This window comes from Heloderma suspectum, chromosome 7, assembly GCF_057233095.1.
Source record: "Heloderma suspectum isolate Gila_16-S chromosome 7, 16-S_ref, whole genome shotgun sequence".
NCBI classification, from domain to species: Eukaryota; Metazoa; Chordata; class Lepidosauria; order Squamata; family Helodermatidae; genus Heloderma; species Heloderma suspectum.
The window spans coordinates 124,232,120-124,247,703 of NC_139464.1; the positions used below are offsets into that span (position 1 = coordinate 124,232,120).

Consider the following 15,584-nt stretch of genomic DNA (forward strand, 5'->3'; position numbering starts at 1 on the left):
TTGGCAATGTGTTTTCTTTTTAATAAAAGAAAGGCATCCCCTTTAAATAGCGTCATGAAATTATGCTCTAATGATCTAATTTCACCAACATGGGAATAGATGTCACAGTGGCATGTGTGTGTTTTATATGATTCAGACTGGCACTGCAGTAATTTTGGTTGTATATTATACAATGTATAAAGTTAGCCGGGACATCTGCTGTTTAGATTGTTATTCTATTTGACCTTCAGGTTCAAGGGTGATCCACCACTTGGCAGGAGGTTCCACTTCAACATGTCAGGTACCAGTGCCAGTCAAGACTGGGTAGCTTCCTGAGTGCCCCAATATGCTTAAAGGGCTCACTGAGCGCCAGATCTGATGTAATCCATAAACCACCCTCCCTGCTGTGGCCCCTGCATTTGGGGGTGGGAGCAGGGTGGATTAAGGACTGCAGAAGTACCACACTCCTGCTGGGGAGATAACTAGAAAATGCTGGAGCTGGACTTTTGCACCTAAACCGTTCCAGTGTAGCAGAGCAATACCCTCCCCAGAAAGCTATATAAATGGGGAGATACGTTTTGCAGGCTTGTCTTCCTACTGAACACATCACCATCGGACTCAAACAGGTTCATTCTTGATCCTGATTTGAATCCAGAATCAAAGGTGGTGGCTAGAAGTAACTTGGATCCTTAGAGTTCAAGTCAGGATAAAGCAAACTTGCTGCAGCAGAAGTGAGGGTACAGAAGAGAATGCCAAAGGGGTCTATTGTCCTCCCCTCATTCTGGCACTGTTTCCAACAAGACGCTCTGGCCTTGGGAGCAAGGGGGATGTGGTTGTTGAAGGAAAAAGTTTATTGCCTGATCTAACTGGAAACTGGTGGCTGCTTCAAATCATTAATACATTAATATGTGGCTTAAGTGCATCTGAGCCATCAAATCTCACCTGCCTGCCTGCCTGGGCCTAATTTTTGTTCATCGGGCCTTGCAATCGTTCAAGGTAGACCGGCACCACAACCAATGTGATTGTTTCTTTAAACATTCCAGTCTTGTTCATGCCAAGAGAAGAGGGAAGGAAACCTCAGAAAGGTGCACTGAAAACAGATGGTTGAGGCCTAACCCATTTTGAGTTGGATGGATGACTCTTCTTCGGTGGCAACTGAAGCAGCTTCAGCAAGACAACTAAGACATGTCTGTATGTTATCTAAGAAGACAGTGCAAAGAATTGTATTTAGCCGTCTTGATGAAACTGTTTCAGTGGCCGCTGGAGAAGAGAAAACTGACTCAGAATGCTTCGGGCCTCCATCATCTCTTATAAGCGCACCTATTAAGGCTTCCTCTTCTCTTCATTCCTATGCTGGTGCTTTCTCCTTCTTCTTTCAGTGTGTTTAAAGAACAAGAATTCATGAAGATTTGACCAGTTCTGTCATAGAGATAATGACCTGCTGCGTGGTTGCTCTGTGGATATGCCCCACGTGGCAGCTCAAACCACACACGAGAGCCTGTACCTGCAGGCTTTGCCCACACAGGAACCAAGGCCCCCAGTTTCATCGCATTTCCAAACCATGACAGGAGACTCATCCGGCTTGGCTTGTTGTGTGGCAGAGCATGCAGACAAATGGCACCCCGTGTGCTTAAGGGCTGCCTGTATCCAAAGGATTTAGCCAGAACTTACAAATCCATCGAGCAGGGGAATCATATAGGACAGTGAGAGCAGGGAGCAAAATATCCCATCCCTGTGTTTCATGCCAGATGCTGTGGCTATTCCTCAGGAGCTCCTCCTGCATCCCTGGACAAGTAATTGTTTCTGCAAATGGAGTGATTATTGTTACAAAGTGGGTCTATATAGTAACTCAGGCACAAATCCCTTAAAACGGGTAGGGACAGCTTGACTTCTGTTGATGCTGTTGTTGATACTGTTCTTTAAGTTTGACTTCACCCCTGCTGTGAAGGTACCCCCCCCATTGACATCTTTGCTCCTGCTCCTACTGAAATCCCAAATGGTCCTAAATTGCTTTCTTAGTGCCTAGACAAGGATGGATGCTGAGGTGGCCCAGTGCCTAGAATGAACTTGAACTGGGACAAACTGGGGTTGAAATCGTTGTTCAGCTATGTTCCAAGTTCATTCTAGACACCGGGCCACCTGGCTATGGGCACCTTCAGCATCCATCCTTGTCTAGGCACTAAGAAAGCAATTTAGGACTGTTTTGGATTTCAGTGGGAGTAACTGAGGGATTGCACCTTCAGTGACATTAGCCAGGTCACGTTCTCACATGCTAACATACCTCACAGGGTCATTGTGAGGCTTAAATGGGATAATTCTTATGTTCTTTGCTCTGAGCTTCTTGGAGGAGGGGTAGGATGCAAATGTAATAAAATAAGATATAATCCCAAGAAGCACACTTACTAGGGAACAAGCACCATTGAATTAAGTGGGACTTACATCTGAGTAAATATGCTTAGGATTCCAGTGTTAGAATGTCTGTTCCAAGAATCTGCTATGAAATTTGTACTTGCACTATTTTCCTTCTGATCCAAAAGTGAATGAAAGGATAAGAGCTTTCACAAGTATTTCAGAAAATGATCATATGGAGTCTGTGCAAAGTTGCAGTTCTTAAGCTGTTAACTCTTTTTTCTTTCCTTTTTTTTAAAGCTCTTCCTTGTCATACATGAGAGAAACATGTTTCTCTACCCCCAGGGTAATGCTCAACATTTTTCAGCAGCAATGTAATCGTTTGACAAGCTGGCAGCAAAATTGGAACTGAACTAACAAGTCCTAATGGCAGGGAAAATATTATGGCAGAAGGCTGGCCAGTTTAAGAAGATATTACTAAGAGAAAATTTCCATGTTCTCCCCTAAAGTTAAAAACAGGGTGTAAATTGTTAAAGACAAAAGAGAAAGCATAGCTGATTTTTTCTACACGTGCAAAATTCAAGCAAGGCTGTTATTTTATAATCTTAAACCTCAAACATCTCTCATGTTAGAAAAATCCTGTAGAATTTTTTAATAAGTGTAGTGGATTTGAAATGCTTTTTTTTTTTTTAAGCACAAAGTATTTATCTTGGTAAATTATGTTAAAGCAGGGGGAGTTAGTGCTAGTGCACAAGAGAAACTATTTTCCTTTCTCTATATACAACACAGAGAAAATGTGAAGGGAAGAGATCCGTACTGTGAAGAAAGGTGTGACTGCGTCAAGCAGCAGATTCTGGATGCCCTTAACTTCTCCTTGTGTAAAGCCTCATCCACCCAAGAACCAGAGGCTGCACCTGCACGGTTCTCATTCACTTCAATGGTGCGTGTACGGGAGAACCCCCCAGTGGATTCTCCCCCATGTTGACTACCGTCTGAGCTTCCCATGTTAGGCATCGTATTGCCTTGAGCTGGCACAGGAAATAGAAAATTTTGCCTTTTCCGCAGAGGCTGAAGAATTACCTTGTATTGACATGTGTAGTACTAAAGATGTCCAAGAGGGGGATCCGTGCCATTCCACTGCCGGACCCTCTTTGGCTGAGCCAAGTTGAGCGAACTCTCCTCTTTTTCTTCTCTTGCTCCTTACGTTTCCCGGGCTTCCCTTTTTTTTTCTTTCCTGGTGTCTTAATGGGCTGTTCCTTGTATGTCTGAGCTTTGTTGGTCTCCTGAGTCAGGTACTTGCCTTCGTCGTCACTGCCAAACCGGACAGCGTAGTTCTTTGCGATGGTGGCAGGTTTAGGGTTAGGTGATACTTCTGACACAGCCCGGATCTCGGCTGTGTTTACCCCTTCAATTAGGTTTTGCAGGAAGTTTCGTCTTCGTATATCTTGCAAAGACTTTCCTTTGTCATGCAACAGCTGGTATTCGGATACTGTCCTTTTGCTGCTTAAAAAAAGCAAACCCACATGTCATTAAATCAACAAACACTGTTGTTGAGCCAGTTTGGCAAAACCCATCCCTCCTCTTTTGGTAGGAGTAATGAGCCCAGAGAAACAACCCAATGGAGAAAATTGGGCCTCTGTGGGGTAGAACTAATACACCTCCTTGAGTACTACAGAAACAGAACATCCAAACATGAAATAATTAGCTAATTATCTTACACTCGACCCATTGAGCTGTGTTAAATATCAAAGTCAACCATCAAAGATTGCTAAAGACACTGGGAAAAGGGATACAACTTTTATAATTACTCCTAATTCATGGGAGCAAATCTCTCCAACACAATATCCCAAAAGGAGTCTTACGTTAGGGCTGCTTCTGACATTTGCTTTGTGGCATCAGAACCAGTGTAACTTGTCTCCTATCTGTACCACTCTGGTAACATCAGAAGCCCAAAAGAAGATGGGAGGAGCCCACAACATGGTTCCTTCCCAATTTCCAGGAGGGGGAATGCTGGAATGAGGGTAAGCTGTGTCATGGACTCTGCCCATGCGGCCTGAAGCTTCTGATGGTAGCAGAGCAGCCCAGGGAGGGAGCACACGTCAGCAGCTTCCCCACCTCGAAGGTAAAATCAGAATGGGCCCTAAGACGCACAAACTATTAATTGAAAATGTAATCATGCCTGGATATCAGAGATGAGCTGTTTCCTTTAGGTTCTAAGACACTTACGGAGCAATCCTACTGGGATAGGCGGCCGCCTCTGGACTCGGAGGTGGCCACCTAACCAATGCAGGGCAGGAGAAGCACGGAGGGGATTTTGTCCCCCCCCCCACGCTTCAGCCACCCTGCATTTGCGGCTAGACAGCTGATTTTACTTGTCTAGTTGTGGGAAGGCAGAGCGGGGGAAGCGGCTGCTGGATGACACGTTGGATGTGTCGTACCGGCATTTCTGCCTTCCCCGCCCCAGAAGGCCCCCCCCGGAACCCCCCGTTTTCACTGCTCCGCTCTCTTCTTCCAGCGGGGCCATTCTGAGCTGCCTGCTAGGTGGCGTGGGAGGGGGGAAGGTTGGTTCTCAGGGAACCGACCTCGGTGCACAGGCTCCGAGGTCGGTTCCCGGAAACTGACGTATCCTATGGCCATCTGGCTGCTGACTAGCAGCCATAGGATTGCTCCCTTAGTGATTAAACATCATAACATTCTACATCTTTTATGGCCAGGTTAGTTATGGCCTTGGAGGACGAGGTGTTTGTTTTCTTGATGGAGATGTTGGACTGACTTACAGTTTGAAGAAGCACTAAATTACTGCAAAGTGCAGAGCAAGGCACTCCCCTTCCTCTGTAAAGGGAAGCTGCGTGTTATTGGATAGAATAAATTGCAAATACTTGGTGGAGAACAGGGATGCCACAAGAAGAGTGACAGCAACAAAACTTGAGGCAAGGGAGACTACAAGGTGCAAAGAATGTATCGATCCCATTTAGTTTAGGATTCTGGATGAGTAGAACATGTATGGCTGTCTCTTATGTTCCCTGGGGACCCTCTACTTTCCAGATAGTGGTCTGGGGTTTCAAAGCGTATTTTGCCAAACAAGCTGTCCTAATAGTCAGTCAGGCCTCATGATAAAGCTATGGAGTATCATAAAGTGTTTTGTTTCTAGATTACACGTACCCAGCTACAGCTAGGGCACTACATAAAAATCCTACATAACAGAGAGAATTATCACATGGATTAGATCTCTCTCACAGCTTGAAAATAAACTTTTTCTTTTCCTTATAAGTGAAACCATGAGCAAACCTATTAGTGCACCTTGGTTAAAATATGGCAGGATGTTTGAAGTATGGCAGGGCTACCAAGGGCCAAATAAAGTTGTTTTGGAGGATGGGTATTTTGAAGGCAAAATTTGGCTTGCTGTTCACCAGTTGTCCTGGAAGACACGTTCTGGGCTAGGAGCCTAGCTGCTGGGCTGCTTTCTTGATGCCTCACTTTCACATCTTCTATTAACCACATTGCCTCTGCAGCACTCACCCTCTCATGTACCCTCCCTGCATCTTTTTCTATGTAAACCTAATACTTTCCTAACTTTCTTGAGGCAGCACTAGTTGCCTATATCACATCACGGATGTGTTTGGCTCACCGGAGATTTCTCAGTGTTAGGATAGTTTAGCAATGGCTTAGCCAGGCATTTTGCAAGCAGTTCATACTGGAATAACAAGGGAGGAAGGGAAACGTGGTCCACAGAAACCATTTTGTGGTCCAACAGGTGATCTGAGAGCTGCCTGAGAAATAATTAACTATGGGAAACTGTGTGCTTTTCCCTCAGGGTAAGGTGGATGCACTCTTAACTGCAGGAAAAAATGGGAGGTGGGATTTCAGGTTGGTTCGAATGGATGCCACAAACAGCTGTCCTTCCAGTCTGCTTTCAGTTGAATATGCTGAGGTGTTCATACAGCCTCCTTCATTGCATGAATGTAGTATAAATGGGGGAACACCTGCTGGTCAAGGAAACGGATCTTTCAGCTCTGTTTGCTTGCAGCTCATGAGCCATTTCATAATAAGGTGGGCATGTTGACTTACTGCATTGAAGGCCATTAAAATATGTCAGTGATGGAAACCACGTATCAAGTCATTGCTTGTCACATTCATCTCCTTAGCAACTATTCTGAATTTGGTATTAGAACTATATAGAGACTGGCAATTATCTGTGTAACTGTGTAACTGTCTATGTAATCCTAGACAGTTTGTTTGTTTGTTTGTTTATTTATTTATTAAATTTATTAATTGCCCATCAGGCTGGTCACGCAGCCACTCTGGGCGATGCACAACAGTGAAAACAGTTCATACAATAAAATTCAACATTAAAAACATCACCTTTCTAAAATTACCCTAGCCCACGCCAAATGCCTGCCTGAACAACCACATTTTTAATGTGTGGAGGAAGCTTGTTGAAGAGGGGGCATGGCGGAGTTCCCTAGGGAGGGAGTTCCACAGAGTGGGGGCCACCACAGAGAAGGCCCTCTCCCTCATCCTCACCAGCCTAGCTGTCCTGGCTGATGGGACAGAGAGAAGGCCATCTGAGGCTGATCTTGTTGATCGGCCTGTCTGGTGTTGCTGGAGGCACTCGAGATGGGCTGGGCTGGAACCGTATATGGTTTTAAAGGTCAAAACCAACACCTTGACTTTGGCCCAGAAAACAACTGGTAACCAGTGCAGCTCCTTCAGCACTGGAGTGATGTGATCTCGCCGGCGGCTGACTTTAATCAGGCGAGCCGCCGCGTTCTGTACCAGCTGCAGCTTCCGAACCGTCTTTAAGGGTAACCCCACGTAGCACGCATTACAGTAGTCTAAACGAGAGGAGACCAGGGCATGTACTACTGATGGGAGCAGATGGTCGGGAAGGTAGGGACGCAGCCGCCGTATCAGATGGCGTTGGTACAGCGCTGTCCAGCTCACAGCTGACACCTGAGCCTCCATGGACAGCTGGGAGTCTAAGATGACCCCCAAGCTGCAGACCTGGTCTTTCAAGGGTAACCATACCCCATTCAATGCCAGGTCAATATCCCCCAGCCTCCTCTTGTCTTCCACCAAAAGTACCTCAGTCTTGTCAGGGTTTAGCTTCAGCTTGTTCCTCCCCATCCAGCCACTCACCGTCTCCAGACATTTGGACAGAGATTCTACGGCCAACCTTGGTGAGGATTTGAATGAGAGGTAGAGCTGCGTGTCATCCGCATATTGATGACACCGCACCCCAAACCTCCTGATGATAGCCCCCAGCGGCTTCACATAGATGTTAAATAGCATCGGGGAGAGGATGGAACCCTGTGGCACCCCACAAGTAAGTGGCCACGGGTCCGAAACCTCCTCTCCCAGTGCTACCCTCTGGTACCTGCCAGAGAGGAAGGACTGGAACCACTGCAATACGGTGTCTCCAATGCCCAACCCCTCCAGGCGGTCCAGGAGGATACCGTGGTCAACGGTATCAAAAGCCACTGAGAGGTTGAGGAGAACAAGGAAGGGGCATTCGCCCCTATCCAGAGCCCTCCTCATATCATCCACCAAGGTGACGAAGGCCGTTTCTGTCCCATGCCCAGGCCTGAAGCCTGACTGAAATGGATCTAGATAATTGGCTTCTTCCAAGTGTGCCTTCAACTGCATTGCCACCGCCCGCTCAATCACCTTGCCCCAAAACAGCCGATTCGAGACTGGGTGAAAGTTGTTCAGGACCTGGGGATCCAAGGAGGGCTTCTTTAAGAGCGATCTTATCACTGCCTCCTTGAGGGCTGATGGCATCACTCCCTCCTCAAGGGAGACGTTACCACTGCCCTTATCCCCTCACTCAGCCTCTCTCTGCAGCTCATAATGAGCCAAGGTGGGCAAGGATCAAGTAAGCAGGTGGTCGGCCTTACAGATGAAAGCACCTTGTCCACTTCATCAGAAGGAAGAAGCTGGAACCGATCCCACAAAACCGCCTCTTGCTCACTAACTGTATCCACAGCGCACGGAGTAACACTCCTAATCCAATCAATTTTATCTGCAAAGTGCCTTGCCGAGGCCTCACAGGAGGCCTTAGAATGCTCCAGCGGTTCCGGAGCAACTGGACCGACCAGGCTCTGGACCACTTGGAACAGCGTCCTGGGACAGCACTCTGCAGACGCAACAGAGAAATCCAGGGTATTACTACCCCAAGCACCTTGTGGCTCATATAAAGAGCTGGGGACTCATTCATTACTTTCTCATTGCTTACTTACTCAGCACTTGATGGCTTGCGTGTGTGAAGTGCCTATTGAAAAGTATTATGTTTGAGGCTACATCAAGGGTTAAAAAACCCTGTCTGTGGTGTGTGATCTGCAATGTTCCTTAAAACAGGTTTGGTGTTAGTGGCCAAGAGACTGAGTTACAAACTAGGAAGTCCCCACTTTGAATCTCACCTCTGCCCTGAACTTAGGTGGCCTTAGGTGGCCCTTCTCTCCCTCTTAGCCTCATTTCCTCTCTGCAATAATAATATACACCTGTCTTTCAGAGTTGTAACAGTTACTGAGATAATATACAGAAATGTCTTAGAACTTTAAGTGCTACATAAATGACAAGTGTTTCTGTTGTTACAATTAGTGGCTTGTTCATCCATGGAAGTTATCATGACGTTATAGTCATCAAGTGAAAAACAAGCATGTGTAAATCAGTGTTTTAGACACTGGGATCAATCGTCAATGCAGTGCAATGCCATCAACCTAAACAGAAGGCAGGCCTATGGGCCCTGAGACAGCCTGGGGAGCTGATCCTTGTTAATGTTGGCAGTATAGAGCTAGATAAGAAGCCTTGCTGTGAAGAAGGCGCCTTCATACCCTTCCAGTGAAAATGCTGGCAATCCACTTGGCTTTGTGTGAACATATGCTATAATGTCTGGTGTTCCCACTGATATGATCAGTTTAACATTTTTGTGGAAGTTCTGTGTACTGCTAGATACCTTGTTAAAGATGGCAGCAAAGCACCCCCCCCACACACACACACAATAAAGCAATTTATATTGGCTGAGGTTAATTCCAGTAAAACTGTCTGTGCTTTCTAGCTCAAAAATGGTAATAGTAATATTTATACTGTGGGAAACCCTTAATTCAAGCACCGCGTTATGTACATTCCATTCCAGAATATTAATATTAGAAATACATGCATGTCCTTTAAAACAAAAACAAAAAACATTTATGTACATCATGGAAATGCAAAGAGACTGAAGAAAAGACATGTATGTACTTAAAACATACATATTTTGGTCAATGCACAATGCAGGTTTCTAACCTGTATCGTATTAAAATTGCAATATTAAAGTGAGTCATAAAGGTGAGGTTCTTAGGACAGCCATTCTGACATTCTGTTTGTGTCTCTCCATCACAGTCACCTGTTGTGTTCTCAGAACAGGCCCCTTGACAAACCTAGTACTTTGCTGCCATGTTAGTCTAGCCTACATTTATCATGTTTATCAATCTGCCCATGGTGACTCATCTTACAGTCCTATTTGTTTTTCCCAGGATGCTTCTATCAGAAATCTTCTCCTGACTTAACATTCCAAATTCTTAGTTTTATTTAATGTAAAATACTACCCCCAAAAGTCTGGCTGTCACTTTCAAATAATTGCGCAATGTCACTTCACCTTGTTCTCTCCAACTCTCACCTCCCTCTCCCTCTCCCTCCCTCTCCCTCTTTCTCCTCTTGCCTCCTCCCCCTGCCCCACCCACACACAATATCCTGCCACTAGGCTCTGTTTTTCTCCCCATTGTCTTTGATCCTTTACTTCCCTTACAGAAGTTGCACCGTGTGTCAGTATTCTATTACTCCACATTATTCCTTCAGCAATCAGTTTGTGATCATGACCTCACAGCAGTTCAGCCAATGGGCTGGTGGGCACTTTTTAGGCCATTATATAATGTAGTATAATGCTTAATTTGAGAGAGGCTCTCCTGCTTTCCTCTCCATTAAGTGTTTTTGCCACAGATTCAAAACTACCTTAATCCCATGGACCTTCTCTTAATCATGTTATTCAAAAAACATCAAATCTAAAAAAGGGTATTGATGGATCAGAGAGAGAAAACTGTTCTGTTCATACATAGGTAGTATAAGCCTACACATATGTTTCCTGCTACACAGAATACAGTCAGCCTCTAATATGCAGCTGTATCAATATTCAGCATATATTTCCAAAACAATTTATCAGAAGATGTGACATTTTCATGTGCTAGCATGGAGTAGATTTCAGTTCAAACATCTATCTGATATTTAGCATGCAAACCTGGGCCCATTTTATGAGACTGTATAACATTACCTGACGTTACTCTGCAGACATAAGGATACCATTTTGCATAAATATTTCCTGCGCACATTATGAAACCAAAATCTTTTCAAGTGAAAAATTTGGTAGATTGAAAATGCTTTAGTGTAGCAATTGTAGTGATTTCCCTGTTTATCAGGCTGAAGACATGTGTCAAACACAGACACACTCTGAGTCAAGCTGAGGTCGCTGCCTCAAGGATGTGGATTTGGGGTGCTATTTAAGGGTAGCAGAGTAGGAGGTAGACAGATTTGACCCATGTGGCACAATCTACAGGGATGCTCTCCTGGGCCAGCCTCATGGAGCACAGTTGTGCTCTTGTATCGTTCCCATTCATTGCCACAAGGGTTGCACAGGATGACTTCCCAGTGAATTGTGCTTCATGTTAATGAGGTTGAAGAGGGTACCATTTGGGTTTTCCACCTCATCATTCCAGCCTTCAGGTGGGAGAAGACAAGGCTATTAGCAAGGTTTGGCTACGGATTGGATATAGATTCAGTATTACAGATTCAATATTAAATTGTTAATAAATCCAACATATGCTTTAAGATATTGTGCTGCAGCTACCTTCTATACTTCACAGTAGCGACAGTATCAGCCCATGTTAAATAGTCACACACCTACACATACATTTTTAAAGTGAAACATGTGTGCCTTTGGCATGCACAGCTTTCCTCTCTACATCTTACATGGACCTTTATGTACACTGACATAGTTCAAAGACCCAGTAAAAAGTTTAAAAATAGCCATTCTGTGTGTTCAACTAGTAAGTTGGCCACAAATATAGACACTTCTGAGGAACACTCATCTGTGACTTAAAGGGAGGGGGACAGCCCCTTCTACAGTCTCTAAATGCCCCAACACCCTCAATGTCAGGCACCAAATAATCTGTTGAAACATTTTTTAAAAAATACTGGAACTGAAACACTGACTATAAACAATGTAGTTAAGAAATCCATCTTCCAGCATTATTTCTCCCATCCCATGTAACTGTATGGAGTGAGAAAGGATTAAACTTGGTTAGGTGTGCCTAAGCCCTGGGGTGGATTAATTGTTGAGAAATAATCCCTAAAAAAGAGTGCCAGGAAGATTAAAGATTTGGGAATTGTTAGGATAACCCACTAGAGGTCCCTTCCAGCCTGCAAGCTTAACTTGTTAAGTGAAAAGAAGTCTGACCCCAAACCAGATGCAGCTAATGCAATGCTAACATGCGGTAAGCAATTTTGAGAGAAAGGTTGAGAGCTTATGGTTTCTCGCTGCCCAAACGTACCCACACCAATTGCTGTATACATTGTATGCTGCATTCACAGAGCTATCCTTCTAACTCATGCAAATGACTCTGACTGCTATGCATTCAGTATCATAAACATGCTGGTTGGGTTAAACTGCTAATCCCCAAAGGAAAATGGTTAACCAAGTCATCATCAGGAAAGTTTCCACTTTTGATGTCTTGATCACCATAACTTCAAACAGTCCTTCTGGCCCTTGTCTTCTTTCACTGACTTCCAAAAGAACCCATTCTCCGTGACTGCAGCTTGCCTCCTGTCTCCAGTCTTTAGGGATCTGATCTATATGCCAAGAAACTATCTATTTCCAAAATGTTTACAGATCGGTAAGGTACTTTGTGGGTTTGATGGCATTTTCATGTTTATTAACTCACATCTAGCCCTCCTCTACAATTTACCCTTTGATTCCACCGTTGGAGTTTGCCATGGAGTTAGTGTTATGGGATGGAGCCTAAGGGAACAATTCTGTACCCAAAGCTTGCTGTAACCATCTATATTCTGTAAATTCTGTAACCATCCTACAGCTTGCTGTATTCAGAATTCCATCTATTAAACCGAGTTACCAACCTGAACTTAAAACAGCTGTTCTATGTGATATGTTATGGGTTATTTATTGTTGTTTGTTGGCTTTATTCGGGAATATCACTTCATGCATAAAGAGTGCATTAGGATAGATTTCAGCATTAGCACCAAGTGGAGTGAGTGTGAGTTTTGCTAGTAATGTTTACATTAGAGAGACTAATCTGAGTGTTGAAGTAGAAACAACTGCTTCTGAAAAAGGCAGCACTGATTAATCCAAAGGTTCCAGTCCAGAATATCTTAGCCAAGGGAAGAAATCAACACAAATCCAAACATGGATTTTCTGCAGAAATATAGTGAAAAGCACGCTTTCCAAATAATAAGCTGATCATGGCTGGCAGGTAACGAGTGTGATTGGGGAGAGAGCGCTCTGTAGCCTTCCCTTCAGTGCTCTCTACCCAAGTTGCCTAAGGAGGTGAAAAGATTATCCTTTGGAGCAAAGTTCACGTATGTAACTCCAGATCTAATTTGAATGGATCCTTTCATTATCTATCCCCAAACCTAATATACTGCATCAGACAAGGTGCCTTTTATGTATCTGTGTGCCCAAATACACATTTATTTTACTGTATTGTGTTCATTACATTTCTATACTGCTCCATAGCCAAAGCTTTCTAGGACTTCTGTGTTTAGGACAGATACTTTCTCTAAAATGGTTGCTTTACGGACATCCCTCCCCCTGCTGAATAATTAGGACAGAGTAAAGAGATTTCAGGATCAGGGCCTGAAGTAACTAGAGATCTACAGAGCATCAGTATGTAACCACAGTGTGGGATTACTGACCTGGTGGTTTCTCTGAGTTTTGTTTACACTACAGTCACATGATTCATATCAATAAATGTGGTGGTAAGTGAGGGGGGAGTGCATGTAGGCTTGGAGCTGTGGGTCCTTTTTCAGATTCTCTTATCTCAAAACCTCACTGTCTCTCCAAATCAGAAGTTTAACTCAAACTGGAGAGCTAATACTGGAATAACAAGGGAAGAAGGGAAATGTGGTCCACAGAAACCGCACAAGCCCCATAAGGGTGAAAGCAATGTCTATGATTTAAGCGCCATGTATATTCTCCCAGAGGGCTATCCACATTGCTGGGACCGATGCCAACATGCCTATAGTCCTCTTTTAGCATCTGAAGTCTATAACGTGCCTGCTATTGTAGCACTCATGTGCGTGTAATATGAACAGAGTCTGTGACAATCAGACGCACTTGAGGCTCTCATGCGCGCGCGTCCCCCGCCCCTGTGTCCTTTAAGGACAGCGATTGTCCCTCTTATGCAGTGCCAACAATCACTGAGAGAGATTTTTCCCTCTGCTGTTCTTAGTTCTTCTAAATATTATGCCACATGTCTCCAAATTTTCTTTGTCATTAATTTTTTTTAAAAACCCTTGTTGTGGAGATAGAGAGCCATTTTGACTTCAAACAAATGGAAATCTGTGACGGCTTTTGTGCCTTTACTAAAGTTAATCTAAACCAATTATTATTATATTATTATTAGTTGGGTAAGGTCTGTAACCTGAACAATGACTCCATAAACTAACCTGGGCTGTACACACTTCCCAAGAAGGAAGCCCCCACTGCACTCAACAGGACTTACTTCTGAGTAGACGTTCACAGTGCAGTGTCACTGTCTGAAGATGATTCAGGCAACTTTTTCCCGGTGAGAAGTGGGAATACCACTGGAGATCAGTCCTAGTTCCGAGGGCTCCCGATTCACATGCGTGCCCGAACTCCCCCTCTCTCCCGCTCCCCTCCTTGTGATTCGAATGACAGAGGAAGAAGAAACTTACAGCCGGCGGCTGCTCCCCTCCAGCGATCTCCCAGAAGAGGGCACGCAGGAGCTCAGCAGAAAGACCGCGAAGCTCCACTGTCGAAAGAGCCTCGGGAACATCGTCGCTTCGCTGCGGGGCTCTGGGACCTGCGGAGGAGAAGGGCCGATGAGCGAGTGCCCGCCTGCCCGCCTGCCTGCGCGCGCGCGCGAGAGAGAGCGAGAGAGAGAGAGAGCGCGCGCGCGCGCGAGCGAGCGAGCGGGGGGAGGAAACGTCGGAGCGGCGAGCGCGGATTCCGCCCTCCGCGAGCCCGGCCGAGCGCCTGGGCTTATCGCGAGCGGCGGAGGGCAGAGCCGGGGGCGCGGTCCGGGGCGGATCTGCCGTTCCAGGGGTTCAGCTGCGGGAGCGGGAACCCCCCAAAGCAGCCCCAACACCGCCGCCCCTCCTGCCCGGCCCTTTGCCGGGCAGCGAGGCGGCGCCCCCCGCCCCCCGCCCCCTCCCTCTCGGGGGGGCGCCGCCTCCGCGAAGCCCGCGGGAGGCGGCGCGGCATCTTCGCGAGGAGACGGCGCCCCAGGGAGGGGCACGGGCCCAGAGCTGGCCCTGGACCGAGGCCCACAGCTGCCAACGGGAACTTCCGGCCCCGAAGCCATTGGAAGGCGACCCTGGTCCGCGCGTGCAGTGTGGCCCACGCCGTCCCAGGCGGCGAGCAGGTGAACGTGTTTCTGAACGAACTCCCCGCAGCGAGGAGTCTGGCACAGCGGGGGGGGGGGGGGGGCGTTAGAACCGTCGCCCTCGACACGCTAGCTTTCTACTTGCGGGAAGGAGGTCTTCGTTTTAACATTGATAGAGCGGGACGGTCCATCCGCAGCCTGAGGTGGGGCTCTCGGAGGGCGCTCCCACCGCGTCCCCGTGCAGCGGGGACCTGACCTCAGCAGTCCACGCACCAGCCCCTCGGAGCCCCGCACGACAGGTGAACGCCCCGGAACCTCGCCCTTCCGCCCGCAGCAACGCTCACCCTCGCTGCTAGGACGGCGGTGCCAAGGAGCCGCCTGAGGATGGGGGGGAGGCACCCACTCCCTCCAGCCTGCGGGTCCATTGCCCACGAGCTGCTGATTCCTGCGGTGGCGCGGGGAGGGGTCCAGGGCGCGCCAGCCCTCCGAGTGGGAGCCCCCCAAAGCGCCGACTGAGCCACCCCTGCGAGGGAAGCCGCCCGGCCGGCCCCTCTGGCGAGGCGTCGCGAGGGGCTGCCGCCAGTCACCGGGGAAAGGGCTCCCCCCTGCCTCCCCTCATGCTCCTACGTGAGGAAATGTCCGGGA

General features: G+C 46.7%; 1 protein-coding gene across 1 annotated transcript; it reads right to left on the bottom strand.

Moving 5' to 3' along the window:
- Window positions 1–3,429: 3,429 nt before the first annotated feature.
- On the bottom strand, window positions 3,430–14,396 carry PTHLH (parathyroid hormone like hormone). Its single transcript, XM_084811384.1, is given in 3 exon segments — window positions 3,430–3,455; window positions 3,458–3,831; window positions 14,290–14,396. Coding segments are annotated over 3 exon segments (501 nt in total). The 5' UTR covers window positions 14,391–14,396.
- Between the last annotated feature and the right edge of the window lie 1,188 nt (window positions 14,397–15,584).